General features: G+C 54.4%; 8 protein-coding genes across 8 annotated transcripts; 4 read left to right on the forward strand and 4 right to left on the reverse strand.

Annotated features, from left to right (window-relative positions):
• Positions 1–103: 103 nt before the first annotated feature.
• CTAM01_05112 (V-SNARE) lies at positions 104–1,804 on the reverse strand (the record flags this gene model as incomplete). The annotated part of the gene is made up of 2 exons (XM_060521142.1): positions 104–1,472; positions 1,572–1,804. 2 exons carry the CDS (start codon positions 1,802–1,804, stop codon positions 104–106), a joined length of 1,602 nt encoding a protein of 533 aa, XP_060383948.1.
• Positions 1,805–4,744: 2,940 nt separating this feature from the next.
• CTAM01_05113 (RNA polymerase II transcription subunit 31 mediator) lies at positions 4,745–5,258 on the forward strand (the record flags this gene model as incomplete). Its single annotated transcript, XM_060521143.1, has 2 exons — positions 4,745–4,834; positions 4,983–5,258. The coding sequence occupies 2 exons, from the start codon at positions 4,745–4,747 to the stop codon at positions 5,256–5,258; spliced, it is 366 nt and encodes a 121-aa protein (XP_060383949.1).
• A 502-nt stretch (positions 5,259–5,760) lies between these two features.
• On the reverse strand, positions 5,761–6,236 carry CTAM01_05114 (transcription factor S-II; the record flags this gene model as incomplete). Its single annotated transcript, XM_060521144.1, has 3 exons — positions 5,761–5,796; positions 5,857–6,143; positions 6,227–6,236. 3 exons carry the CDS (start codon positions 6,234–6,236, stop codon positions 5,761–5,763), a joined length of 333 nt encoding a protein of 110 aa, XP_060383950.1.
• Positions 6,237–7,446: 1,210 nt separating this feature from the next.
• Positions 7,447–8,390, forward strand: CTAM01_05115 (ankyrin repeat protein; the record flags this gene model as incomplete). Its single annotated transcript, XM_060521145.1, has 3 exons — positions 7,447–7,473; positions 7,556–7,727; positions 7,861–8,390. The coding sequence occupies 3 exons, from the start codon at positions 7,447–7,449 to the stop codon at positions 8,388–8,390; spliced, it is 729 nt and encodes a 242-aa protein (XP_060383951.1).
• A 1,141-nt stretch (positions 8,391–9,531) lies between these two features.
• Positions 9,532–10,827, reverse strand: CTAM01_05116 (thaumatin family protein; the record flags this gene model as incomplete). Its single annotated transcript, XM_060521146.1, has 2 exons — positions 9,532–10,329; positions 10,378–10,827. The coding sequence occupies 2 exons, from the start codon at positions 10,825–10,827 to the stop codon at positions 9,532–9,534; spliced, it is 1,248 nt and encodes a 415-aa protein (XP_060383952.1).
• A 1,945-nt stretch (positions 10,828–12,772) lies between these two features.
• CTAM01_05117 (uncharacterized protein) lies at positions 12,773–15,243 on the reverse strand (the record flags this gene model as incomplete). The annotated part of the gene is made up of 4 exons (XM_060521147.1): positions 12,773–12,972; positions 13,025–14,396; positions 14,484–14,588; positions 14,653–15,243. 4 exons carry the CDS (start codon positions 15,241–15,243, stop codon positions 12,773–12,775), a joined length of 2,268 nt encoding a protein of 755 aa, XP_060383953.1.
• Positions 15,244–17,399: 2,156 nt separating this feature from the next.
• On the forward strand, positions 17,400–18,224 carry CTAM01_05118 (uncharacterized protein; the record flags this gene model as incomplete). Its single annotated transcript, XM_060521148.1, has 2 exons — positions 17,400–17,417; positions 17,964–18,224. The coding sequence occupies 2 exons, from the start codon at positions 17,400–17,402 to the stop codon at positions 18,222–18,224; spliced, it is 279 nt and encodes a 92-aa protein (XP_060383954.1).
• A 4,151-nt stretch (positions 18,225–22,375) lies between these two features.
• Positions 22,376–23,880, forward strand: CTAM01_05119 (major facilitator superfamily transporter; the record flags this gene model as incomplete). Its single annotated transcript, XM_060521149.1, has 3 exons — positions 22,376–22,636; positions 22,691–23,735; positions 23,789–23,880. 3 exons carry the CDS (start codon positions 22,376–22,378, stop codon positions 23,878–23,880), a joined length of 1,398 nt encoding a protein of 465 aa, XP_060383955.1.
• Positions 23,881–27,921: the final 4,041 nt, after the last annotated feature.

Raw genomic sequence — 27,921 nt, forward strand, 5'->3', positions numbered from 1 at the left:
CGCGAGCCAGCAAATTTGAGTCCCCTTTTGATAAGAGTTCCCTCTAGAGCCCTTCTCTATCCGTTGTCCTCCTATCTTTCTCAAAGTTGATGCTTGAATTTGCTTACATACCTGTAAAAGGGTCTCTGAACTCAAGCAAATCGCGCTGCCCATAAAACTCACCGGCAACAGTCAGAATCATGTTAAGCGTAGCCCGCATGTTCATCCGCGCCCGCAGCTGGTCCGAAGCCTCACCATCGCCCTCACCGTCTTGGGCAGCCTCCTCCGCGATGGGTTCTTCTGATGGTGCCTCGGATGGCGCATCCTCGACGGCCGCCGCAGTGTCTATCTGGGCGAGGAGTCGAGCGCGTGCTTCCTCGAGCGTTTCGGCCGGCGGCTGCTCGTCTTCCACAACCTCGCCTTCGTCTATCTCGCCGTCTTCGGAGACGTCCATTGACTCTGAATTTTGGTCTTCGTCGATTTCTCCGTCCTCGACTTCGCCGTCGCCAACAGAGCCTTTGGGTATCGCAACATTCTCTTGATGCTTCAACCCCTCGGCCAGGACGCCGAACTTTCCATCCGACGTCTCCGCCCCAGACGTCTCTCCGCTCCCCTCCCCATCCCTCTCATCAACCTCCATCTCCCCCAACGCCTCCTCATCATCAGAACTCTCATCAACAGCATCATTCACCCCCAAATCCATCCCCTCCCCCTCCAAAGCATCCCTCAACGCAGCCATATCCGCCAAGCTCTGCATCATCAGCACCGCCCGCCTCCCAAGATCCCTCACCCACCCGACCTCGACGTGATTCATCTCCCCGCGCTCCGGTAACCGCGCAAGCAGAGCCCACAGCCACCGGCTCGTGCGCTCCTTCATCTCGCTCCCGCGCCGGAGGAACGCGCCGCCGCCCAGCAGCACGCGGAGGACGCGCAGCACGCCTTCTTTGTCCATGGAGGCGAGTTGTGCCGGGAGAGGGTCCGCGTCGCGGAGGCGGTTGGACCAGGTTTTGTAGGTTGCCGATTTGGGCGCGAAGGCGCCGACGCGGAAGTCGTGGGGGGAGCCTGGGTGCAGGGCGGCGACGGCGGAGGCGGGGGGCGTGGCGTGGAGGAGCCCGCGGAGGCGTTTGAAGCGGGTGAGTATGGCGGCGAAGTAGGCTTCGCGGATGGCGGACTCGGAGTCGGCGCCGGCGTCTGAGTATTGGTCTTCGGCGTCGTCGATACCTTCGTTGCCGGGCCACTCGCCTTCCTCTGCTTCGTCGTCGTCGTGGGTCGCGTGAGGTTTGCCCCAGTTGTCGGGTCGTGCTGTGTATGCGCCGTCGGCGTAGTATCCCCTAAAGTCGCCCTCGCCTGTGGTGTAGATGTCGCGATCACCTTCCTCCGCTTCGTAGGCATCGTCCACGTCGCCGTCATCGTACTGGAGCTCTTTCGGTAGTTGCGGGCCGATCGGGACCTTTGGTGCCACAAGGAGGTGCGGTATACCGTTTGCTTGTGTCCTAAAATACTCACCATATCAGCATCAACCCGCGCTACTTCAAAGACCAGTTCAGCACATGGGAAAGAAGATAGCCCAGTGAAAAGGGGGCATTTCTTACCTCACTGACTTGAGATACGCCATGGCATCTCCATCATCCTCAAAATCCAGCTCCGGATCCACCGGTACCGTCGTCGAGCCCGTGGCAGATGAGAAGACGTATTTCTGTCCCCACGTCGGATCGATGTGAGCATTTTGGTGGTCGCGCGCCTTGTTGTTCTTGTTGCGTTTGGACGCGGGCTGCTGCGCGCCTTCGTTGCCCTCGGAGGCTTCGTAGCTGCGTTTCGAGGCCATGCTTGTGGATATCTTGGAGTTTTCTGCCGCTGGGCCCAGGAGGTGGTCTGGGAAGGGCAAAGAAAAAGTCGGCGATTCTTGTGCAGTGCTGGCGTTTGCGAGAGGTTGACGAGTCCCGGTCGCGAAATTTCCCCCTGGGTTGGAGCTTCTGCCTCCCGGCGCTGATCCCCAACTTTTCAGTGGAGAAATGTCTTTATTTAGTGGGGCTTCGTCACCGGGCTAAAGCCATCCGACTAGCTTCGGGACAATGAAGCTTTTGCGACATGTCTTGAGAGTAACAATCACTATTGTATGCCATGTGCTGACAAGCACCAGATTCCAGGACATAGTATGCTAGCTCCGCTTATGCATTGACGGTAGACTAGAACTAAGTATCGATAAGAAATGGATTCTGAGGTCTGAAGAGCAATTATACCTACTTGAATACGTGTTTTCAATTTCATGTCATTAAGTAATAGACTCAAAAAGAACTAACAAGTTGACCACCATGATTGGGTTGCGAGGGTGAGGTCAATGAAGATATCTCACTCATTAGCTTGCCAATAGCTATCATGTTCTTGTAATTTAGATTTAGACAAGGCAAGAGAGACAGAAATGGGAGGGTTCAACAAAAGGGCGTATGTCTGGAATTTGAAGTGAACAACCGCTTCCCTCAAGGCCACCGTTGTCTGGGTCTATGGCATGCGACTCCCACCATATGTTATCCAAGCAGCTGTCATAAAACACGTAAAGTATCCGATTCGAGGTGGTCAGTCTTAAACTCTCATAAGGTAGCCTGAATAATATCACACACATAAGAAATCGACGCTCAGCCTCAGGTTTCCCATTCAACCACACAGGTATCAGGTACCTCGCTCCTTCCCATCGCAACAGCTCTCCTTCCATCGCTGGCGTATGTCCCTATTTAAGGGGTCTAGTCACATTTCTGTCACCAGCACAGCAGCGCCCGTCTAGGTAGGTTGGTGAAGTCAGGCCAAGCTGTGTGCGAGGTGTTCGAGTGGTTTAATAAACAAATACTCCTATAAAGTCAGACTTCGGGTTGGTTGAGGGGAGCGCTATTCGATCCCGGGCAAGGGCATGAACCACAAGGTCAGTGTCCCCCCTCTGATTGTTCTTTTCTTTTTGTAAAGTCTGGCTTCTACTGCAGAACTACTTCATGTGATTACTGAGAGCTAGAACAGTGACGAGCCAGAGGAAGCATCTTTTACTTACTCACTTACCTGAGTAACTTCCTTAATTTCTCATGGAGCCCATTCGTTCCCGTCTCAGATGAGTATGATGTGTTTGATAGACGTGAAGCAAATTTCGGAATCCTTGGACGGCCCCTATGATTCGATTCCCACAGCCTTCAAGTTGGCTCGAAAAGATTTTCGAGTAGAGAATCTATCGCTCAAGAATCTAATTGTATTCTTGTGAATGCATGAGTTGATCTATGATAATTATTCCAAAGTCTCTTGACACTTGTTGTTTGTAGATGACATGAGAAGGTCTCATATGGCGCATAGCACGGCCTCCGATTATGTATTAGAGTCCACTTCTCTATCATAACATGTCAGCAACCCTGATCTCGTGCAAGAGCTAGAAGGGACTGCAATCTCTATTACCCAGAAGTGAATCTAGTCCGCATGAGTAGTTCGGATGTACGTTGCGCGCGAAGACTACTCTACTGAGTGCACCGGGTGTGGGAGAAGGCAAGTAGATACAGGTCTGTCAACCTATCGACGCTACCTTGTCCGCCAGAAATCGTAGATCGGAATCTCTGTGTTGATTCCATCAAGAGTTCTTCAGGTAGATGGAGGTGCTGAGAGGCTTTGGGGATTCTGACAGTCTCTTGAAGAACACAAGCAGTGTATTTGTTGTCGTGTCGTCGACATTGTCGCTGAAAAGGCCGATGTGTTTGGCAAGCTACCGGCTTTTGTGCAAAGTCAAATTCGCTAATGTACTCCTTTAGCTCGAATGAGCCTTGTGTTGCTATTATATAATAAGCAATTTTGGGCGGTCCTCTTCCGGGGTATGTTCAACCAAGAGGTCGACTTCCCTGGCTGTGTTGATGAGAGTGGACTCGTGAGAAGATCATTGGTCTTGTCTGAGGAATTGGCGACCCCAAGATGCGATGGAAGGTCTCTTTCTGCTGCTCCGCTTCTAGCGGCACGCAGGAAGTCGGGGGTTCCGCGGGGTTCTCCGAGTATATTCACTGAATGATATACCATTGAAGATGGGAGCCGGGTAAGACAATTTTCCTCCTTTAGGGTTACGGGAATGAGAAAGGGGGCTGGCAGCCTATATATTGTTTTACTTACCGCTTGTAAGCAGCGAACCACGAAGAGCATGATGAAGGCGTTGCTCGCTTGGGGATAATGCATGCAGTGGTTATCCATCTTGACCCTGGACCAATCCTGCCTCCCTCACACCACCTCACTACTGAGAACTGCCCCAAATCTGGTCGGTTTGAGATCTTTTGCGGAGAAGAGAAACGCACAAACTGTCTTTGAGGCCAAGCTATGGCCCCCAAACACGAATCTAGATAGACACATAATCAGGCACATAATCTTATGCAACCAAACGTAATGTCGCTGCCCACTTAGCCTCTGTTGGCAGCATATCTTGGTAGCCAGAGAAGACTATCAGTCGGTCTTATTCATATTATTACCTTTTGTGGACAAATATGGTCATATTCTTAAGAGCATCATGAACCAAGTGCTGTTCAGGCTTCACTCCCAAAGATTTGAGTTGACTTGATTATGCAAGCTCTGTCACTCCCAATCAGCCGTTGGAGGAGCTAGTGGACCCCTGTCCAAGCTCCAGATTCAGTCTCCACTTCCGTCCATGGACTCCAATCTATCTTGCATTAGATCCCCCGAACTTCACAATTGCATCCCTCCCACACACAAACACACACACACACACACACACACACACACACCACCACCAGTTGCGACAATGGCGACAACAGTACCAGATCAACCGCCCCCTCCGCCCGACAATGAACCAGTCTACGGCGGCTACACGCGATTCGAAATCGAGCTCGAGGTAATTACACACCCTTTCTTCATCTCCCAAAGGCACCCACCCTCACGCGCGCACTCTACTCCCCCATCGCAACAACATGGAACACACAATGACGAAGTCAACCATGAGAAGCGAGAGAGCCTCCGCTAACCTCCTCACTCGCGCGCAGTTCGTCCAATCACTCGCGAATCCCCTCTACCTAAACCACCTCGCGACCCAGAAACTCCTCACCCGCCCCGACTTCGTCGCCTACCTCGCCTACCTGCAGTACTGGACCCGCCCGCCGTACCTAAAGTACCTCATGTACCCCGGCCCGACGCTCAAGCACCTCGAGCTCCTGCAGCAGGAGCAATTCCGGCAGGACGTCATCAGTCCCGATCTCGTGCAGAGGCTGATGGACGACGGGATGCGGGCTGCGGTCGACTGGCACCGGAGCGATGCGTGAGGCTTTGGACGAAATGCGCCTTCAGAGTTTGGGAGTGTCACATGGGCACGCCATTGGTAATCACGCGATTGGTTCCTGTTCTTTTCATGGATTGGGACGACAAGCCTTGGGTGTCTGCGAGATTTGCCGCGAGCAGACGGCTAGCATTAGAGACCATGGGATCGAGGAGCCAAGGACCGTTCGCGTTATGAGGCGAGCTGAGGCGGGGAGACGCGCGCGGGCCTGAAGCAGCATGACAGCAGACATAACACGAATTTAATGACCAAGATAGGGCAGGGTCATAGGGAAGCGTCAGTCATATGATCAAGCAAGTCGTAGACAAAGACTCGCTTTGCGGAAGCGATCCACTAGGGAAAGCAGCCTCTGAACAAGTTTCCAAAACATAGAAACGCAGCTGCAGCGCGTTGCGTATAGCAGGACCAAACAAGAACAAATCCACACATCGTCCCCAACGCCTCGCAATGCCCAGTGAAAAATCCCAAAGCCTCCCTCTCGTCCAGCATCAGTTTTCTCTCCATCTGTTTCCGCACGACATGCACTGCAAACACACCCAGTCAGCAGTCCGCCCTATCACTAAGGGCCATCGACAACAGCATACCTTGTAGAACGTAGTCATAGGCTCATCAGCACTGCGAATCTGGACCTGGAAGAAGGCGGCCTCCTCGCCGTTGCAGCCGTCCTTGGGGCACTGTGCGCGCGCCTTGTCGGCATTGTCCCACTCGCCCGGCCCGCCAAAGACGTCCTCGCGCTCCTTGCGCTCAAAGTCGCGGCGGGAGTAGATCGGTTCGGTGATGGCGTGCTCAAAGGGGCAGGTTCGGCACTCGAGGCGGTTGCGCACGCCGGCGTAGGCGGAGACGGTGAGGATGTTGGCGCAGTTGGGGCAGACTGGGTTTTTGTTGTCTTGTTAGCGAAAAGCGCTTGATAGAAAGAGGAGGAGGGGTGGGGGCATGGGAGCTTTGGAGTCTTACAGAGCAACATCTTGGCGGTATGTGTGGTTTGCAACTAGGCAGCGGTCGTTTGTGCGAGCGATTGAATGGTCACGGAGGTATGGTTTGCTGCTTGGTGATGTGCTCAGCTCACCGCGAAATCGCTGCTCGGTGTGATTGTCCTGGAAAATTCAGCGGGCCTCGAATGTGACGGTGGGGGACGAAGCCGCCATTCACCAGCCGGGGAACAGTCACCATCGACCAGCGTCATGTACCTAAGGGGGAAAAAACGGTACAGGAGTCCATCCCGCCGGAACCCGGCCACAATAATGTTCCGTGCCCCTCCAAGAGGCACCCGTTCTCACCCCGCCTTACCCGTCCCGTCCGTCCACCTGAAGTGCAAATAGCGGGGTTGGCGGACTGTTTCCAGGATTGATGGCCCTTTGTTCGTTGTAAGCGCTGCAACAAGCTGCTGCTGAGGTTTACCTACCTTACTGGGCTACCTAGCAAGTAACTGGACGTATTCGGAGGGACAAGAAGTGACTTAGGCGCCTCTCACGGTACCCAAGGTGCTAAATTAGGCCCTCCTCTTCTGGATCAGGGGTTTGGCGATCACTGCCACCTCCTTGACACCACAAACCTGGAAACTGCCGCGTAGCCTCTCAGCCCCACGAGCCTTTACATAGATACCTACTGTGTAGAAAGGAAGTTTGGGTACCTACGTAGCTGCATCTCACCTCATCTGAAAGCCAAACGGAGCCCAAAGTTCAAGTGACGACTCGCAACATCTCCCCGAACCCAGATCTACCTCACAGCGCGATCGGACGTTGCGCGACTCACCTTCTTCCTCTTTCATCTACTGTGCAGTATTCTTCTCCCGCAACCTCATACATTCACCGCCCTGGACGAGCCCTTCGTACCTGGCCTATCGCCCCTCACCTTTCCCCCCACGATAACGCACCTTGAGAAAAGAACGACCACCAGGGCACCACTACATACTTTTTACCCCTCACCGTCCTTTCTACCTCAACTCCTTCCCGCCGTGACCTCCGATCCACAAACCCCACCAAAAGCGACGTCTCCCCGACCCAGCACGGAAGGCCAATTCGAAACACCACCTTCCTTACCAGCACGGCACAGCACGGCAACAGCAAACCCTCGTCATTTCCCCTTCGTCCCCGAGAACGCCTCCATCCCCACGATAGCCTCGTCGTGAACAAAACCGCACACCCACACCCACACACATACACAACTCCACAACCATGGCAGGGGATCACGAGGAGCACGAGGTTCGTTCGCCCACTTCTCCGCCACACCGAAGCATTTCCCTCGTAAGAAATGTAAAGTAAAGAGCTGACACGATACCTGCAGGGCGCCTCCGTCAAGGAACTCCTCATCGAGGCCGCGCGGCGCGACAACACTGAACTCTTCAACGACGTCATCGCCGGCATCAAAGACGAGAATGAGCTCTCCCGCATCCTGAACGAGACCACCACCGTCATGGGAAACCACCTCTACCACGAAGCTGCCTCCCGAGGGAACTGTATGTCTTGCCATCACGCACTTCATCTCGACACTCGAAACTTCCCTCAACACCGCCGACTTTCTTCCTCTCTCACACCATCCCCCTCATAACTAGTTAAAGGCAGAATGCTAATTCTAATACCCTCCCACAGACGACATAATCGACCTCCTCCTCGACCAACCAAACTTTGAATGCGACCCCATCAACCGCCAAGAAGGCGACACACCCCTCCACAGCGCCATCCGCTGGATCAACAACGAATCCCAAGCCAACCGCGAATTCGGCAATGCCCTCGTCGACATGATGCTCGAAGCCGGCTCCAGCCCACGCATCAAGAACAAGGGCGGCCTCACCCCCCTCCAGCTCGTCGACCCCCGCAACCCGGCCCTCCGCGAACTCATCCAGAAGCACGAGTACGCCTCGCTCAACGCGGGCGACTTTATCAACGTGGACTCTTCGTCTGCGGGCAAGAAGAGCAAGGGCGGTGCGAGTGGTGCGCCGCCGGCGTCGGCGCCCCCTGGTGCGCCTCCTGCGATTCCTAATTCTGCTGCGCCGCCTGTGCCTGCGGGGTACGCCCACGACGAGGAGAGTGACGATGATGCCGAGTTTAGTGGTAGTGATGACGAGGAGAGGGCCGAGTGGGATCGGAGACGGAGGGAGCGTGCCGCGCGCAAGGGCTGAAGTCTTATGGTTGTAAGGGCGTTTTGATGACCTCACGGTGAAAGGCAAAGAAGAGGGAGGACTTTGCAGATTTCGAGCACAAGTTGGTTGCCCTTTTTTCGCCGGTACATCTGTTCCATGTCAACCCCTCGCCTCTTCCCAACAACCTCTTCGCATTAGATGACGGGGGGTAGGAAGAGGCGAGGGTCAAGACACGTACAAAAACAACACGGCAGTACGGAGTACGGAGAGAGAGACGAGAAGGAAAGAGGCGATGTAGGAAGGAAAGAGAAAGAAAAGAATTTCACAACTGTTAGACTTTTTTTTTCCAGTGTCACGATTCATGGATCAAGGTGTTTTTTTTTTGGGGGGGGGGGGGGCGGCTTTCATCTCACGAGAAAGACAAAAAACAGAAAACACGTCACAAGTACCATGAGATGGAGAGATGGAGCGAGATGAGGATAGATAAACAGACTCGGGACTTGGAGCCGAGTTTTTTTCGAGGTACATTATTGCAATCCAAATTTTCCAGTAGTTGTCAAGGTGTTCCTGTTCAGGTCTAGAGCATGATGGATTTATGCCTACTTTTGATCTATCTAAGCAAAAAGTCCTTCTGAGCTGAGAGCATACCTGATAACGATATATGCACAAACTACCCCGACTCCGAGGCGGCGCATCTCGTCTCCGTCGGTTCCCTTCCGAAAGGTTAAAACTCTCCGCTTGTCGCACACAACTACCGGTAACTGAGCTTGCAAGTAAGCTTCGGTAAACGTTTGTTTCCTCAATGATTAGAAACCTGGTTACGATCTTGTGGTCCTCATTCGGAATGCATAGGCTGACGGCGGCTCCTCATGGTCACCCGATCCATGAAAAGCACAGTCTCTAAAGAGGATGAAGTGTATTGTATTTATCATGGGTATAAGTCTTCTAGGTACTCGAAAGGAAGGTTGCGTTTGTGGTGTCTTCTAGCTCACACTGTTGAGCCTCTGTATCATCGTCTTGCGCCATGCGTCTATCGTCCATGCCTCGTACAATCATTCCAGGGTATCCCAATGCCAAAAAAGCCCCAAACTTGCAAAGAAGCACGGCAGATTGCGTGGGTCCAGCCCCGTCGTGCTTATTCCAGAGAAAGCAAAAAACAAAGCAAACAACCCCAAGGCATCTACCAACCCAACAGCATGGCAGCGGTTGTAGCCGCCGCACAGATGGCCCACAGAGACGACGAGGCCAGGCCTGGAGCAGCGTTCTTTTCGCTCTCAGACTCTATGTAGGATTGATTCTTAACCAGGTCCAGGTTCTTCTGGCTCAGGAACCCGGCGCTCGCGAGCTCGAACAGCTGCGGTCCCATGGTCCGGAGAATGTTAGTGCTCCTTCCAGCGGGGCAGAAGACAACCTCCCAGCCGCCGCCTGATGGGATGATGAAGGTCGAGGTTTGGTCGTCAAAGGCGAAGCTGTATGCGTCGGGGCACAGGGCCTTGGCGTGTCTGGAGTACAAGCCTGGCTTGCACTTATTGGGGTCATGCCATTTGCCTATACAGCAGTCGTGATCCGAGTTCGTGGCGGCGCATTGGCTCTTGCACGGGCTGAAGGTCGGACGCTGGATATTGTCATCGGGATAGGGATAGACACCGTCGCCGGGCTTGTCTGGCGGGTTGGAAAGCAGTGGCCATGGGCACCAGTCCTTGGAACTCTCGTTGGACTCAGTCGGTTCCCAAGGAACAGGGTATGTGCTGTTGGTGTAGACGGTGCCGCTTGCCGCGCGTTGTGACAGGAAGCCTGTCGTTGCGATGCAGGCACAGTTGGTCAGATTTGGCGGGATATAAGTGGTGTTCTCGGCGGGGATGTAGTTGATGCCCACAGGGATGTTGTAGCCATCGACCAGGGAGATATCGTAAAACGTTTGGCGTCCAGAGACACCGCCGGCCAAGTTGAACTCGGCGAGAGTTGCGGGAACAGCACCCTAGGTTAATTAGCCATCGTCTGTCGCGTTCGAGAGGGCGAGACTTACACTGAATTCACAGTCAAGCTTTCCAAAGCAATCACCCGTCTCGCAGCCTGCTGACTCTCCATTGACGGTACAATTGGTTCTCCCCCAAGCGCGGCCTTGCCAAGTTGGCCCAACCCACATGTCTCGACTGTCACCCGAGGCAAGCTCGAAACCACCGATTCCAGGACCGACGCCATGCTGCGTTGTGATGCCGGGCCAGATCGTGTCAGGACATGAGTTGGTGACCTTCAAGGGGATTCTCCCATTCCAGTCCTCGGGTGGGCCTCGTCTGGCGGGGTTGTACCGCTTGTTCAGTTGAAGGTAGTCGGTCTTGTAGTTCGGGTGATAGCTTGGGAACACGATTGCGTTGGCTGCTGGTAGCTGCGAGGATATGGCCAGCGCGAAGAAGAGGCTCTGGCTTGTCCTCGAAGGTCGCTTGTCGCCTCTTCTCGAAGACGACGAAGGTCTCATGGTTTCGTAGGCCGGCCTTCTCTGACAAGTCTTTGGTATAGCCCAAGAGAAATAGCAAAACCGAGAGTGATGACAAGTCGTGTAATTCGTCGACTTAAAAGGGTCCAATGTAATTTTACGCTGGGATGCTGTGACAATTCATGATTCAGAAGGATCCAAGCTTCCGTGGTACTCGAACGACGGTCTGGAGGTAGATATAATGACCGCCAGCACCCAACGATGTTGAGCAATCAGACGCCCACCAATAGACTGCGACGGACCTGCGCCGAGTGACGTACGGGAGCGTCGACGTGAGAGCGAATGAGCAAAAGCAAGGGGCGGCGGGATATGCCCAGAGGTGAGATCGGCCTGGCTGATCCAGGGCCAATTCCTGATTATCCCTGCACGCGCGATGTAGCGTCAGAGTTCGACCAGGTGGGAGACGCAGGTTGGTTGGACGGGCACGGAAGGGTGGAACAGGAACTGGGTTCGTAGGGCAGGGAAAGGAAAAGTAGGTTATTTTCTTTCGCGCTTAATGGACAAGCGTTATCTGGCACTAATGATGCAGAAAGGGACCGTCGTCAAGTTTTGTAGTAGGGTACGACGTAGAGGTTTTCGTGGCATACGATAGCCTCGAGTGACCCGAGGTTGATGAGATGTCAAAGTTCAAGAAGAGAGAAGAACACACCATCGCATAATGACATTACCTCCTGAACTACAGTACTTTACTTGCTGTATTCGCCGCATACTTACCTTACCAACTGAGGGGGCATTGGCTCGTCCCATTTACCTGCTGCCACTGTCGGTTGTCGAAAGGTGCAAGATGCAGGGCCCGACCTTGGGTCGAACTTCCCAGCGGTTCACGTTCAGACGATGACGCAGGAGCAACTGGCTGCCCGGTTTCCCGCTGGCACTGACCAGGGTTGATCTGGTCTACTTCGGCTCGGTAATGACCAGGGCCTTCCTTGCTTGGCTCTTGCTCCCCCGCGCCGTTGACCAACTGGGCCAGTGGACGGAGCCTTCTCCAGTCTCCACACATTGAAGTTGCTGTGGCTGAGTCAGAGCATGTTATGACCGGTCAGCCTCTCAAGTAGTCTCTCGCTGTTCTCCCCTCAAAAATACATTAGGTCAGTCGCTGTCTTATCTTTCGGCATAGCCCCCACAACGTTGCTTCTAGCCATCATGAACTTGGTCATGAACCTTCGTCAAAATAGAGGACTTGATCACTCACAAGTAAGGATACAGGATTAGGGTGTGTTTTGATCCCGAAAACCGCTAGCCGGCATCCATGATCCTCCACTCCACGTGGCGCTCCCAGCTCGCAAAACACAATTCTTGGCAAGTCTTGTTCTGGTCGACCAAACAAAATTTGCTTAAGAGCTGGTTAGATATATACCTACCTATAGCAAGTTCCCATGTATTCCGCAATTACAGCCAAAAAAAATGCAGAAGCTCAGATCCCTTCCCCCATACGGAAGACCTTCAAAATCCAATAACTAAACCGGCTCAGGTCCAACGGTGTGTGAGTGTGAACCTTAGGGTCTGGGCAGTTGGAATGAAGGGTGATGGCTTCATCAGGCTTGGATACGACCTTTCCCCGGACTTGGGTGGATCTCCCTACAACCCCGTCAGGAAACTGTAGTCTTCTGAAAAAAATCTTGATTTCTCCCAAGCGGGGAGTGTCGTGCGTCTACAACACTTGACAATAGGCCATAATCCTTCCGCGTCATAAAAACCTCCAAAATCCAATCCTCGTCTTCCAGTCATCTGTTCTGGGAGGTCTCTTCGTGATATGTACTCTCGACCATTATCAGCCTCGGGGCTGTCCTTCTGGGCCCCATCACCTTTTCGAGGTATCATCCGAGTGTATGGAAACGAAATGCCCAATGCAAGCAAGCAAACATTATCAGTCTCTCGCTCTCCCCCCTCTCCCCCTCGCTCTCCCCCCTTTCTTCCGACACCGTCTTTACCTGAAGCGCGCTCTGCAGCGGCCCATGACCTCGCCTTGGCACACCAGCTCTGCGCTGAATTCGGATCCGTCGAGCGTCAGGTAAATGTCAAAGTAGACACGGTAAAATGTGCCCTGTGGTGTGTCCATTCTCTCAAAGTCCTTCTCTAGGTTCTTCCGCGACAGGTCCGAAGTCAGGGTGACAACTTCCTTGATGCCTGTGTCCGAGATTAGCAATGGTAAATTGTGAAAATCCATTATTGAACTTACGAGGATCCTTAGTATACTCAGGGCAAACATCATCATCGCAGGCGTACAGAATGTCCTCGTACATGAGCGTCGCACCTGGTGCAACTTGACGGAAGAACGAGACCTTGACAGGCTCGCCAATCTTGACCTTTTGACCCTTTTGCACAAAGATTTGACGGGTGAACTTGCAGCGGTCCTTGCCATCGAGGGATGGCACACGGTAGGCCTCGGGATGGTATCCTTCCTTAAAGGGCTGCAAGGTGGCCATGAGGTAGTGACGACGGGCAACACGGTGTGTGACGACGCGCTCGGTGATGCCGGCGGTAACAGCACCCTTGACGATAGCGGCCACGGAGTCCATGGGACGGACGACCTTGGACTGGAACTGGGGAGGAACGTGGAGCTTGATCTGCTGGAAGAGGTACTCGGAGGCACCGAATCCGCCAACAACGAGAATGTTTTGCAACGTCCGGTTCTGGGCCTGGATGGCAATGATCTGGTTTCTGACGAGTTCGAGAATGCGGTTAACAACGGGCTCGAAGCACTGCAGAATCTCCTCGTTGGTGAACGTCATGTAGCCCTCCTCGATGCCGGCCTCGGGGAACTCGGCCTCGATACCAACGTCGACAGCCCACTTCTGGCCGTTGTTGCGGAAATCGGCCTTGATACGGTTCTCAAAGTCCATGATGCACTTGGCGTACACGCGGCCGGCCGTCTTGGATCCGTCGGGCAGCTTCATCTTGCGAATCTTGGTGCGGAGGATGTTGCTGAAGTTGCGATTCAGCGCTGTTGAACCGCAAGAATCACCAGATCCTGCTGTGCACTCGGCAACGGTGAAGGGGTTCTCCTCCTCGACTTCGTACGCGATCAAATCGACAGTACCACCGCCACAATCGACAATCAGCACGGCGTCGTGGACCTTGAGGTTCAAGAGTCCTGTCTTGGAACAGAAAATAGCAGCAGCTTCGGGCTCGGAAACTAGGGTCAGCCGATTGTCGTTTTCGTCTCTCAGGAAACCGGCCTGGATAGCAGCAGCTCTGGTGGCGGCCTTTCCTGCATCGTTCCAAATGGCAGGGACGGTGAGATAGTAACGAATGTTCCGCTCCTCACGGTTGAATACTTCACCGAGAGTCTTTTGCAGAGCCGAGCGCATAGCCTGGCGGAGCTTGAAAAGATAGTCGGCCGCAACATCGATTTCGGACTTTCCAGGAGGCAGAGGAGGCAGGTTGATGGGGTCGATATATGTGTTGCCGGACAGCATGAGCTGCAGCTTGAACCACTCGACCTTTTGCACGCCGGGCTTTGGGTATCCAGTAGGGGCGAGGGCGTCGGCGATGTCGGGACCCCAGCCAACAACCTTCTGGTACTGATCGTAGTAGAGAACCGTGGGGATCTAGAGAGACAAAAGAGCGTCAGCAAAGTACAAGAGCAAAACGCATCACGCTTTGTCTATGTCTGGGGACCCCTAAGTTCTTCCTACCTTTTGCTTCGTGTATGAACCAGCGCCAGGCCATTCTGTTATAATGTCTTCCTTGGCTTCGTTGTTTGTCGCAAAAGCAAACGCCACACCGGAGAAAGTCGTACCCTGTGGGTCATGTCAGCAACGCGGCATATGACAAACATTGTCTTGATCCCAAGAGTCCACGTACGAAATCGATACCGACAATCAGCTGAGCCTTACTCCTGCTGTTGCCTTCCACCTCGGCCGCGCTGCCGCCTCGCTGGTACTGTGCCATGGGCCCACCTTGAGGAGGACCCGGGGGAGGATAGCCACCGCCGCCGCCGCCGCCGTACTGAGGAGGACCGCCCATGGGGTGTCCCTGACCGCCGATGGGAGGAAGCTGAGGGGGGTAACCGGCGACGGGAGCACCAGTGTTGATGGGAGGAGGACCGCCAACCATCTGCGAAGGCGGGGTGCGAGCCGGACCTTGACCCGTCATGGGGCTGGTGCGACCCATGGGAGGAGGACCGCCTTGAGGAAAGTTGGCCGAGTAGCTCGGAGGCCGGTTACCGGCGCCTGGGTGTTGATTCATGGGAGCGATTGAAGCGGAAGAGGTCGAGGCAATGGAGCCTGGGCGGACGGGAATCTGTTGCGGTATTTGAGGGGCACCGGAGGGGTGACCACCCTGAGGAGGAGGGGTCGGGCTTGGGGTTTGGTTCGGATCGGGTGTCTGGATACTAGCAGTTGACTTGCGTTTGCCGAAACCAAAGCCTTTCAGGCGGGAGTTGGAAAAGCTCATATGGGATTACTGAGTCGGGGAGGAGAAGAGGGAGAAAAGCGAGGGCCCAAGGTGGGCAGGACCAGCAGAGGGTATATCGATTTGGGTTGCAGGGCGTCGGCAGCCGTGCGGGTGCGGGTGCGTGGTGCGGTGCAGCAGAGCAGAGCAGAGCAGAGCAGAGCAGCAGAGAGGAGCGGTGGTGGTGGTGGTAGTGGTGGTGGTGGTGGTGGTGCTCTTGGTCGTACTCGAGTAATAATCGGCGGGATGATGGATTGGATGGCCTGGGCTTAGACTTTTAGGACTTGTTGCTGCGGCTGCTGGGCTTGGGCTTGGACTTTTGGGCTGGGGTGTCGGGGTTGGGGGGAGTGAAGAGGAGGAGGGGGAGGGGGTGGGTGGTGATTTTTTGGTAGTAGGCAGTGGTGGTCCGTCCCGGTCAACTTTCAAGTCAGACGCAGGTCAAGTCACGGTTCTTAGGTCAGCAGAGAAAAAGTCAAGAAGCCTTTTTTAGGACTTGGCTAAGAACCTTTTTCTGCAGGTCTGGGAAAGGGACCAGAAATCCTAGGACTCTTTCTCTCTCTCTCACACACACAGCTGCTGGGCCTGCTGGGTCTGCTGCTGCTGCTGCTTGCTGCAACGGGGCTCAGAGCTTGACAGGACGAGAACGAAGACGAAAGACGGGAAGGCGAAGGGGGAGAAAAAAAAAGAAGTGGGAAGGAGTGAGAAAATAGAATGCGGTGCTTGCTGGGAATGGGGGGGGTGGAGGGGGTGGAGCGTGCAGCGTGGGCCGTCCTTCGTGGACCGTGGACCACCGTGGGCGCTTGAATGAATCCGCCGTTTCTGGGATGATGCGGGTTGAGGTGTGCCGTACCTACTCCGTACAGAGCGGTGCAACGGAAGGAGCAGCAGCAACAGTAAGGTAGGTATTCGTAATGTAGTATAGCAGAGGGCACACGGCAATGGGCAGAGAGAAAGAAAGCGAAGGGGATTGATTGTGAGAGAGCGTGTGGGAGAGTGCGGGACCAGGTGAAGAGAGACTGCGTATGAGTGAATGCGAGCAGATGTGAGAGGATTCAACAAGGTAAGGTAAGGTAAGTTCTGATGGACGACGGGGATGGTGGATTGGGTTGGTGGATTAAGATGGGAGCTCTTCTGTCTCTTTCTTTTGGCCAAGACGACGACAAGCAACAGGAGCAGGAGGACTTGCAATTGTGAGGCACCCGGGAAAGCAACAAAATGTACGGATACAGGTGAATGAATACTTACGGATAGGTACCTTTTCAGCCCTTCGCTCGCTTACTCTGCCTTGGTGAGAAAGGAAAGCTGTCTGGCGTAGATGAGACCTTGATGTAGCTCAGGTGCGGGACGGTAAGCATGCGTTGCTTGCTGACGGTGTATTGAAGAAGACGAAAACAAGGGTGCAAAGTGCTGCAGTGAAAGACGATGAGTTGAAAATGTCGAAGAAGGTGAGATTCGGAAGTCGGAAACGGTGACGATGAGCTGTGGATGAAGCAAGCAGGCAGGAAGGCGGGCTAGGCATGCAGAGGAGGGCGACGAGGGAAAGCGACCATGGGCGGTACGAGACGCTTCCTTCCTTCGTCGCTAGGTACCTAGGTAGAGACAACCTGGAGGAGAAAGAGGCTCACGCAAAGGTGGGCTGGGCGGCTGGACGCGGGGTCGGGTGTCCAGGTATGGAATCCGTAAGAGCAACACGAGCAGGAGGTAGCACACACTGGTGCACTAAGGTAAGGTGAGGTAAACAAGATGAAGCCACCATGAGAGGGAGAGAAGCCATAGCCTGCTGCTGTTCGTTGTGCTAGGTATTCAGCTTCTCTCTGGTCAAGGAATCAAGACTGATAGGCCAACCTGTTGAGGAGTACATTATGTTGGTCTTATTCAAGGGTACTCGAGTACGGTCTTGGATATCCTGCCTGCCCATCTATCCGTACGCATACAAAAAGCTAGCTGTTTCTTAGTCCTTCTGCTGGCCAAATTGAATTGTCTCGTCTCGTTTCGTTCTGTTTTACGGTCTCGCTTTGCTTCAAAGGACCACCCCGTTTGCCCTCGCCCTCGCCCTCGCCCTCGCCCTCACACTTTACTTGGTCCCAGCCCATGTTCCAACGAGTGCTTGCTTGCTTGCTTGCTTGCTGCCCTGTGCCCCCCGTTTTGGCGCATCCAACATGGAAGGAAACCTTGAGGTGAGGTGCGAAAGGAAGTCCTGTGCGATGACTGTCAACTGTGTACCTGGAGTGGGGAACCCTTCCGACGACACATGTCACTCTCTGCTGCCATCAATTGCGAAAGTGACATCGACCAGGATCCTCAGCCAGACGGTGGTCCGGCGATGCTATTGCTAAGGTACCCACGAATACTCCCGCCAGCCAGCTGATGGCACTAAAACGAGCTGCGGGTGCGCTAGGTGGAGGAACCCCCCCTCGGGTCGCTTTCTGGGCAGTGTAAGGCTGAGAGGGCGCTCAATGGCCCCAAATGCTGCCTCTGGATTGGACTGCGCCGGTTCAGACTGGCTGCAGAGCACTGGAGCCCCATGTGTACTTCCTAAGAGCTCACCTCGCAAGTGTGCAAGGAACACACAAAGTACCGAGTTGGGCTCTGTGTGTACCTCCAACGTATCCATCCATGTACGACGAACATGTATTGCAGGACTTTCCCACCTCCAAGTGGTACAGAACACACACTACTTGCATCTCAGCACACAAAGCATCGTGCGATACCTGGCTGAATAGGATACCTTCCTTGGAGTGCTTGACTGGCCCAGTTTCGTCTCGTCTGCGGCCAGATCAGATCACCGACGGGTTTCGTCCCGTCTTCCGTCGCCGTTGTCAACGTCTGGGACCCGGGCGGAGGAGGGGGCCGTCGCCATCTACACGAGGCCTCTCGAGACTGGTTTCTCGCTGGTGTCCGTGTCAGAGACTCAAAGAACCCCAACACATTGGACGACGTCTGTCGGGGTCTTTTGTCTGCCCATCCCCACCCCCGTAGAATGACAAGACATGACAAGGTTGACGGCGAAGCTCCAGCTGGATATCAATGTCTCAACCCCGGGCGGATACTTGCTGTACCTTGATGATGAAGGACGCAAGCGATCACACTGAAACGGCCCGTGGGAAGACCTGGCATCAAGGACAGTCAGTCGACCGCAATCTTGATGCCTGCAAAGGAATAAACAATGAATTACCTTAGCCCTGCTGTTCCCGTTAGAGGTGTCTGACAGCTGACACGCTCTGACGAGCCAGCGCCAGCTGTTAGGGCAGGGAACATGCTGATGTGACTTTCGTGGAGAAAACTGGGGACGGGATTCCCGATGCGTGGTTGCGAATCTGCTAGGCGTTGGGAAATGGGACAACTAAGACAGGGTATGGACTTAATCGTCGGTCTGCGACGATACCTCGCTGCGGGGAGTTGGGACCCAGAAATCCGGCAACATCTATTCATGTTTGGCTGAGTCCTTTTGCAGGAACTCCAGGGCTTCAGGTGTCAACCATCGGATGTCTGTGGCCAAAGTCAGTCAAGGACTTTATGGAAGCGTCATGGGGCACAGCTCGCCTTATCTGTATCTGTATAGGAACACGAGCACTATCAACGCCCAATGATCATAGTGCCATGGAACCTATGACGAGCAATGAGGGATTGTGTCTCTGGATACTGGCTCTTCGAACCCTGAGAATTATTGAGGGGCCTAGTAGAAACTAGAGAAGCAGACGAGCAAGGCGTCTCAGGGCCAGGATTCAATGGAAGGGATGAGTCTGACTGGACCTACATACCTACCTAGTGGTAGGATCGCAATGCAGGACTTTTGACGTAGGACTTTGGGAATTGAGTGTACTCCGTACGGGTACTCCATACGCAGCACCAAGTACCTCGAGGTACATGATGTGCCCTTGACGCCGGGGAGGCATCCGCACCTGCAGCTCGCCGTCTGTAAGACCTTGTCTGGCCGGTAGCTTTTCCTTCGGGCTGGGTCATGACAACTCGGGAATCGGAGGCATCAGTTAAGAGATCGAAAAGTGCTGCCATTTTCTTTGCCAGTCTACTTCCCTTTCCTTGGTGAATCTGGCCCAGAAGCGCTCGAAGGTAAGGTACGTCGGATCAATCGCGAACCCACGGCTCTTTCCTTTGTCCTGGTAATCGTATCTGGGGAGGAACGTGGGGGTGAGTGGTGTAACTGTAACTAGGGGAAGCCTTAAGGTAGCCTACGGAAACCTACCTCGTAGATAGGCAAGCATCTCGCGTTTCCCCTCTCTTTCCTGGTCCTTCTTTCTCTCGTGGCTAAGGTACCCCGCCAGGTCAAGGAAGCAAGAAGTAAGGTAGGTAGGCACGTACGGTAAGGTAAGAAGGGACCTTGGGTTCGTCAGCACTTGAGAAGCTTGGGTCCCTGCCAATTTCCCTCCCGCCTTGCCAAATGGCAGGAAGTAAGAACATCGAAAGGCACCTTCCGTTACTAAGATAAGATAGATAGTCATTGCCATCCAAAGTCTTCCCTTGCCCTCGCCCTCCTTGTCCCTTTACACAGTATGTTCCTCACGGAAGCGCTCAAGATGTATGGCTGCACAGTGAACTGGGCTTTCAGTTTCCAACGAGACATTCGTGTTCGAATTCTCTAGATACGTCAGCATTCCGCTTAGCGCTCGACCTTACAGAATATTGATGCAGATGCAAGAGGCCTCACCCCTTCTTCGCTCTCGCTGCCAAAGAAGCAAAAAGCCTTGCTCACGTCAATCTTTTCCCGTCTCGAGAGCACCAGCTGGAAGACCGACCGATGCCACAGCTGTACCTGCAATCCCATCCTCGTACGACTACCTGCGAGATACATCAAGACTTGAACCCGAGGACGCCATCTGCAGACAGTTGGGTGAGGGAGACCTCTCGTTCCGAGCCATGCCTCGTACCCTACTAACCCTACGCGAGATAATCTTGTTCCCACAATATCTCACTGAATGGAAACCAGCCGTCGCGAGGCGTAGCACAGCAGCCATGCTAAGCCCCGTGGTCGTGCAATAGGCCAGACAGGGAGCACCCCTACTTGCCGCCGTCCTCTGATCCAACTCAGCAAGCTCAGCCGCACAGCTATTCAGGTTTAGCAGCTTTTCCCAAGCCGGCGCCGAAGCTTCCCTTCTATCCAGTGCGCCAGTCTTACTTTTGCCAGTCTTCAAGCCCCCATCACTTGGTGCGTGAACTCTCAAGAGCACCCTCAAAGTTTGATGCCGTTGGAGCATACAATCCTTGGGTACCTACTCGGGGCCAGGGGATGGCGCCCATGGCCCTAGGCCCCCAGCCTCCCACTGATCTGATGGTTGGAAGGACTTTGCCAGGTTTGCTATTACGGCACACCGATACCCATCCCGGCACGCCGTCGCTCCGGTCGGGCTGTCAATGTCCCGGATCCTAGTCGCTGGCACGCTTCCGTTGCGTCGTGTTTGTTCCTGCTGTGGACAAATGTTACGAGGGTCCCACGCGTCCTGGACACCGCCAAACTCTTCTCCGCCTTGCCCACTGCGACCTAAGCTTCTCGAATCCGCGTAATTCCAATGGAAGCACTGCCCCCCAGCCCCATCCGTTCGGTGGGCCTACGTTCCTCGGAGCAGCTTGGAGGCTCCGGACTGGCTACGGCCAGGTCCGAGTAACTTCTACCAGGAACATGGAAGAATGTGGACTGCATCTGCCGCGTGGACAGTCCCCAGTATCGCTGTCGCCGTGACGCCGTAGGCCGGGATATGTTCACGTGTCCGGAAGGGCGCCGTAGGGGTCCTTCGGGGCTCCGGCCGTTGCCCCCGAACGCATTGGGCCCGCGTCCAATTGCTCCCCACCCGCTTCTGGTGAGAATTCTGGAGACCTGTCGATTGAAACCCGAGCCGTTATGGCCGGCAGCATCCTGACATACCGGCGGCCGGGTATCGGTGCGATGAGACATGCCTTACATCAGACATGGTTTGGTGAAATACGCACTTAACTTGGACGCCGATTCACGGCGATTTTCGTGCATCCCTTGCGGGTCTTTCTTTCTTTCTTTCTTTCTTTCTTTCATTTCATCTAATGCAATGTGCGGTCTCCCATACTTGCCATTGAGCTGAGGGGTGGTGAAATTGCCCTACATGCTTTCAACCAGCTCTATGTAAGTGCGGGGGGCATTCGAGGGAGGCTTTGCTCGCAAGTCTACGTGCCGCTTCTCTCCCTTCCTGTCCCTTTTCTAGGCTTTGATAGGCGAGACAACACGCCGTCTTCTTACGTGCCAATCGAAAGGAATGTGCAGGTACGATCCAAGTACATAGTACAATAGTCAAGTGTCCTTCGATCAGTTCATGGTGAACAGCTGAGTGTGGCTAGTGTCCGCCACCAACACTTCCTTTCTCATTTCAAGCTTGGGCCGAGAGCTGGGTGCCAAGCTGGAAGCTACGGACGACGTCTCATTGGTCACAACTTTCTCCCTCCCGTCCGTACGCAGTACACGCTGGATCTGTCTCCGCTGGTTTGGAACAGCCGCGGTGGCAGCAACATTTGGGTTAAACTCAGGATACCAAGCCAGCCAAACTCTATCAGGAAGGGGAATTAGGGGACCGGCAGATTGCACGCAGAAAATGGCAGTCGCGGCCGGTACAACTGTAGGGGCCGCGTTACAGATTCAATAGCGCAGCCAAGCCACTGAATCAGCATGGCGTCCCATGTTGACGAACCTGTCCTCTTTTTCATCCGTTTCCAGACAGGGAAGCCTACCTAAGGTAAGCCGTCGCAGCTGCTTGCCGATTGATGTTTGGCAAGTGCAATTGGCATAACGCAGGTCCGCAGGTACCGTGCCGATGGGAGAGAAGGAACCAAAGAAAGAAGCGACTGCCCCCTGCCATTCTTGTTACAATGTGATAGTCTTCCCTCGACATCGATTCTGGGCCTCTGTCTCTTCCATCATTTCAGTACGCTCCAGCTTCCTCCAATAAATGCCAAGCTGAGGCGCCACCGACCAAAGGGCAGCTGAGACACCACGAATGTCAGGATATCCCAAGATACGCGACGCCTACTGATACTTGGCTCGTGGAATGCTGGTCTGCCGCGTCGACAGCCTTATTATACCGATCCAACGTCCCACAAGCTCTACAAATAAGACTTTACCTTTCTACACAACTTGGAAAGTCACACTTGCGGCAAAATGGCTTTCTACCAGATAAATCTGGCCGTTTTTGCGGCGGGCAACGGGTATCTGCTCTATCAGCAGTACAAGCGCCAGGAACAAGAAGTCATCGAGGAGCTGAAGCAGGAGGCTGCCGACTCGGAGGAGGGTTCCGACGGAGGAGATGTCGAGCATCAGCAACTGCTCTCTTCGCCCGTCGAATCTCAAAATGCAGTCCGCCAATTCCAGCTGGACTTCTTCCCGGTCTACGCCCTGGCAATGGCAGCGGATTGGCTCCAGGTAATGCGCCGTGCGACTACTATCATGGAATCAATCAGACTAACATAGGGACAGGGCCCCCATATCTATGCCATCTACAGATACGAGAAGAACATCCCCGAGAGGGTCGTGGCTGCTCTTTACGCTGCAGGCTTCGTGTCTGGCGCCATTTCCGCGTCCTTTGCCGGCGAGCTGGCAGATCGATACGGCCGCCGCCTTGCCTGCCTTACGTACTGCGCTACCTACATCCTCACCTGCCTGACGATGCTTACCGACAACCTCTTCATCCTATTTCTCGGCCGATTCGCCGGCGGTGTTTCGACGACACTTCTGTACAGTGTGTTCGAGGCCTGGCTGATTACGGAATACAACCAGCGTGGTCTTTCGCGGACGAACCTCAAACTAGGCTCCATCTTTGGCAACATGACCACCATCAGCTCCATCGTTGCAATCCTGTCTGGCGTCGTTGGTGACATCTTGGTCAACTCGCTGGGTGGCCGCGTCTGGCCTTTCATGGCAAGTGTGGTCTGCTCCGGGGCGGCCATGTGGTTGATCTTGAAGGGGTGGAGCGAGAACTACGGAACAAAGCAGCATGGCCCGGCAACAACATCACTCGCCGAGGTCAAGAGCGGCATCCAGATGATTCTGGCCGATATGCGAATCCTGTCGTTAGGCCTGACGTCGACCTTCTTCGAGGGAGCCATGTACCTCTTTGTGTTCTTCTGGTCTGCTGCGCTGAAGAGCGCGCGAACCAAGGCTGGCTCAGACGAGGAACTGCCTTTCGGGCTCATCTTCTCCAGCTTCATGTGCGCTATGATGGCTGGATCTTCCTTCTTCTCGCTCTACACAAAAACACACTCCAAGGAGACGACATCGCTTATCCTTATGCTGGTCGTGCTTGTGGTGAGCTGCTGTCTGTCCGGAGCAGTCGTGCTGGACAATGAGAAACTGTTGTTTTGGGCGCTGTGCATGGTTGAGGCCAGCATTGGAGCCTACTTCCCAAGCATGTCCTTCCTGAAGAGTCAGGTTGTCGAGGACGGGGTGCGTGGTCGCGTGTACAGTCTGCTGAGGCTACCTCTCAACGTGTTTGTTGTCGTGGCGCATAGCTTGGATGAAGAGGGTAAGTTCCTAGGATAAGTCCAAGTATCGGAATCGTTGCTAACGAAGAAACAGGAGATGGACATCGAAACGCCGTCTTTATGACTTGCGCTGCTCTTCTTATGATGTCCTTCTTCATTGTCAAGAGGAACTTTGCCCAGGGCTAATTATAGATGGACGAGGATCAGTGGCACAGTGTCTATCTCCGAACGAAGTGAGGTTGAGTGAAAGGAATGGAGTGGGGAGTTTGGCAAGCAAAGAAGCATTACGATAACAATGGTATCGATGGTCCAGTGGGTAGAGAGCACCATTGAGGAAAGTTGATGATACGTGGATGGGATTACTGCTACATACAGCATGGCACATACCTAGTGGAATGGAAATTTCTGGAAGTTAACAAAAGAAAAAGGCCAAGTGTCCTATCATGTCGCTCGTGTACGAGGCTCCCCCAGCTGGAGATGATATTGAGTGCCGGGTATTTTGTGGCAGCCGCCAACCAAATGCTGGGGAGCGACGTCGTGGGGGAGATACCTTCCGTGCTCCCATCGTTGTTGCCAGTTGGAGGCAGGGGCCTGGTGGTCACGCTGGGGGTTCCGTTTCATCAGCTCCCCAACTTCCTTCCTTTTTTGGGAGAGCCGTTCCTGCCATACTCCCAAATACTCAAGTGTATGGAAGGTTCGTAACTTCGCCCACGGTCCATGGCACATCGTATGCTTTGTTTCTGGCCTTCCGTGTTTCCCAGCCTTTTCCCTCTTTTCAACCTCCTGTTGTCCAAGAAGTCAGGTTGTCGGCACTGGCCAATCTCAAGGCGGCCAAGCGCCATCTATCTTCCCCTTCCGTAACCGGCTCTCATTCGCAGCAAGGCCACTGAAAGATCCTCTCCTCTCCAACGATCCAGAGTCTACTTTAGACAAGCACCCTGGCCCTGCAGCTCACACCGCACAGTTGGGCGGGACCCTGCAACGGTTCGATAGCGATCTGAGTGGTCAACCCAAATCTCAAATCCGGCGCACCCCCTCCTCCAATCCAATCCCAGGAGTGTTTCTTATGCGACAGAAGCGCTCGAGAAGGAGAACCCGCCTCGGCTGACGAGAAAGAGAGACGAGGGAAGAGAGACAGAAACAGAGAGGAGGGGACCAAGGGAAGACGGATCGACTTGCGCGCCAACCTCCTCTTTGCTCTTTGCCTTCTCGTCTCGTCTTGCCTTGACCTGAACTTGACCTGTCGCCTCTTCGCTCGACTGTTTTGTTTCCTCCTGAAACCACCAATTTCTGAAGAAGCGGCCGTCCTATCTCGCCTTCAGTTTGTTCCACGTCAACCATAAGTAGTCCGACGGCGACCGCCCATTGTGCGACAGTCTACGCTAGCAATTAAGAGTAGCGCTCGATCTTCACACTCTGATCAGAATTACACACTATCCGCACCACCACCACGGCGGACGGCTGCTACCAATCATCATTGCCAAGACGAAAACCGGGAAGCTCTGGCCATAACTGTAGGAAGCATCTTTGGACGCCTCGTTATCAAGATTGGTTCTGCACTTTGACGTGCCCCCCGATCTGTAAGAGGGCTAGACCACTGCATCTGGAGCAACTGCGTCACCTCACGCTACGGCGTCTCTGCCGACTTCCTTCGAACAGGACCAGCCAGGAAAGCCAATTCGTTGCGGTCGCATGACATACGACTGCAGGCACTAGCTGGGGAAGCAACAGCAGAAAAAGAAGACAGAGACCAAGCGACATTCGTTTTGGCACACGGAATGCTAAAGAAGAGGCAGCCGCAAGCCGAGGAGCCCAGTTTATTAATACCAAGTCAAGCCACCAACGCTCTGAATCGAACACCACCAAGACGCACCAGGGAATCTCCCGACCGACTCAGATTTGAGACCCCCAAAGATCCGGGAACCCAGACCCAGCATCCAGGACCCAGCAGCCTAGAACCGAGGGACCCTGATCATCGGTCTGACGTGACGAGCGCACGACTTTCACGAGCAATTGAACGAGACAAAGCGTTTACGATTTACTTTCGAGGCCAGAAAGGACTCTAGATTCTTGCCCTCTCAGCCTTTTTCCTTTTCTCCAGTACGGAGTACTCTTCTTCACCTCATAATTCCACAATTATCATCTTTTGATTTTATTCCCCGCTAGCCCCCCCGCCGCCTGGCGCAACCCACGAATCCACGACAAAACGACACACGAGGACATCAGAATTTGGCGCAAACCCTGCAGAGGTCTTCCCACCTTTTGCGAGAGTCCAGTCCAGGTACACCCGGGATCCCCATATATGACCTCATTGGGGCGCCAGGCCTGGGTCTCCTTCGTCTATCCGCAGCGTCACACCCGGGAAACTAATTACAGACGGGCCGTTTAAACGTGTTCTGTCTCCTCCAAAGGGCCGAGAGGGAGAAATTCGGCGCCAAAGGTCACCACTGGCACCACCTCCCGCGGCTCGCCGCTGTTATTCCGTAACCCAAACGCCGCGCGCCATTACTGCGCTGCGTCTCGCAGGTTGCACTTGCACGCACCAAGGTCAATCCGGTCACTTCATCGGAGCTAGATCCCGTCCCGGGCTACCTCACTTCAGTCTGGGACTCCCGTATAGGAGCGCTCAAATCGGGACTTTATCTCAGCAAGACGCTGGTGTTTTCGCAGTGAGGTGCAGCAACGCGCCCGCAGCGAGAATCCGAGCGTTTTCAAGCTGTCAATCACCGGCACACTGTCGGCCTACGTCCGGGGTGGAGGCGCCGATTGGCGCGCGGGTGCTCTTGGTATCGATTATCAAGACCTCCAAGACCAGCAACAGCAGTCGAGGTCAACGACTGGGGGAGGTGATATTACCAACCAGAAAGACCTATCGAATATAGCTGCATCAGACGAGGCATTTGACGACGACACGCAGAGTATGAGCCAGTACGGGGTGGCGTTGAGGCAAGCTGGCAGTATCAATGGCGGCAACGTCGAAACTATCGACAACGAGACAAACAAAAGCGACAGTCACGTCAAGGGCCACGGACCAAGACACCGGAGAAGGAGGAGCAGCTTCCTGGTCTCCCATGGGGTCTCCTCATTTTGGTACGGCCTTTGCTCGGTGGTGTTTTTAGCACTCGTCCTAGTAAGTACCTCTGCAGCAGTGCAGATTCTCCTTCGTTGTATCCGTCGTTTCCCATCAGACAAACCTATCACACACTTCACACTACCTGACCCTGGATCCCCATATCCCAAACCACTGCCCTGAACTCACACATAGTCTCTCAAAAGACTCAACGTCCCCGCCCCCTTGTTTTGTGCCGGGCGACGGCGTGGTGTAGTTGCATGCGCTCATTTTCCATGGGTTCAATTTTTCGTCTTGTGTTTGAGCAAAGTCTCTCCATTTCCGGCATGTTCGGTGGCCCGCCCGGGTGTGGACAATTGTGGATGGAAACGGGAGCTTCTTCGGCGTAGAAGTGGGCCACCATGGGACGGGGGGTGATAGTGTCGCCTGTCAGAGCCCTGCGAGTGCAGTGGGTGGTGAGCCGCCGCCAGCGTAAGTCTCGCGCGTGGTGGTGGCCTGGCCGCCTGGGTGCCTTGGGTATGGATATGGTTGTTGTCCGAATACCTTATCCCATGTCCCAAACTTGGGGGAAAAATTCCCCTGGGGCATATGCGGACTTCCACGGGGGCCCAGGTTTTGGGGAATCTGCTTGATGGGGAGCAGGAGACATGGGGTGGCAGCATGCAGACGACTTGAGCCGGGAGAAGCGCCGGAGACTCTCCTTGAGTGTATCTTCACCATGGATGGTCAAGCGGTTGGCTACCTTACCTGCCTCGATGTTTCGCACAGCTGCAGCAGACCAGGCCAGAACGAATAGCAGTGGACAGGGAACTCGGTGAGGGAGAAACGGGCGAGGAAATCGAGCGAGCGACACGAGAGATGAGAGGCAATCGATGATCGGGACCTCGCCGGAACCCAATTGGGGCCAACGGCGGGGCCGAAGTTGAAGCCACGATCCAATGGCAAGCGGCTAGAGCTGCTTTCGGCTCCCGAGCTTTTGCCAGCAGGGCCATGGGCCAAGGCCAAGGAACGGAACACTTGACCGGACTCTGCCGCCGCCTTCGTACCTCGTCGTCATGCCAAACTATGGGCAGTCTGGGTGGTCTCTCTCGCTGAATTACGCTACTGGACCTACTTTGTACGGATACACACGGGCGCACGATTCCCCGCAGTACCTA

The sequence above is a fragment of the Colletotrichum tamarilloi genome, assembly GCF_030869305.1.
Source record: "Colletotrichum tamarilloi strain Tom-12 chromosome Unknown Scaffold_13.1, whole genome shotgun sequence".
NCBI classification, from domain to species: Eukaryota; Fungi; Ascomycota; class Sordariomycetes; order Glomerellales; family Glomerellaceae; genus Colletotrichum; species Colletotrichum tamarilloi.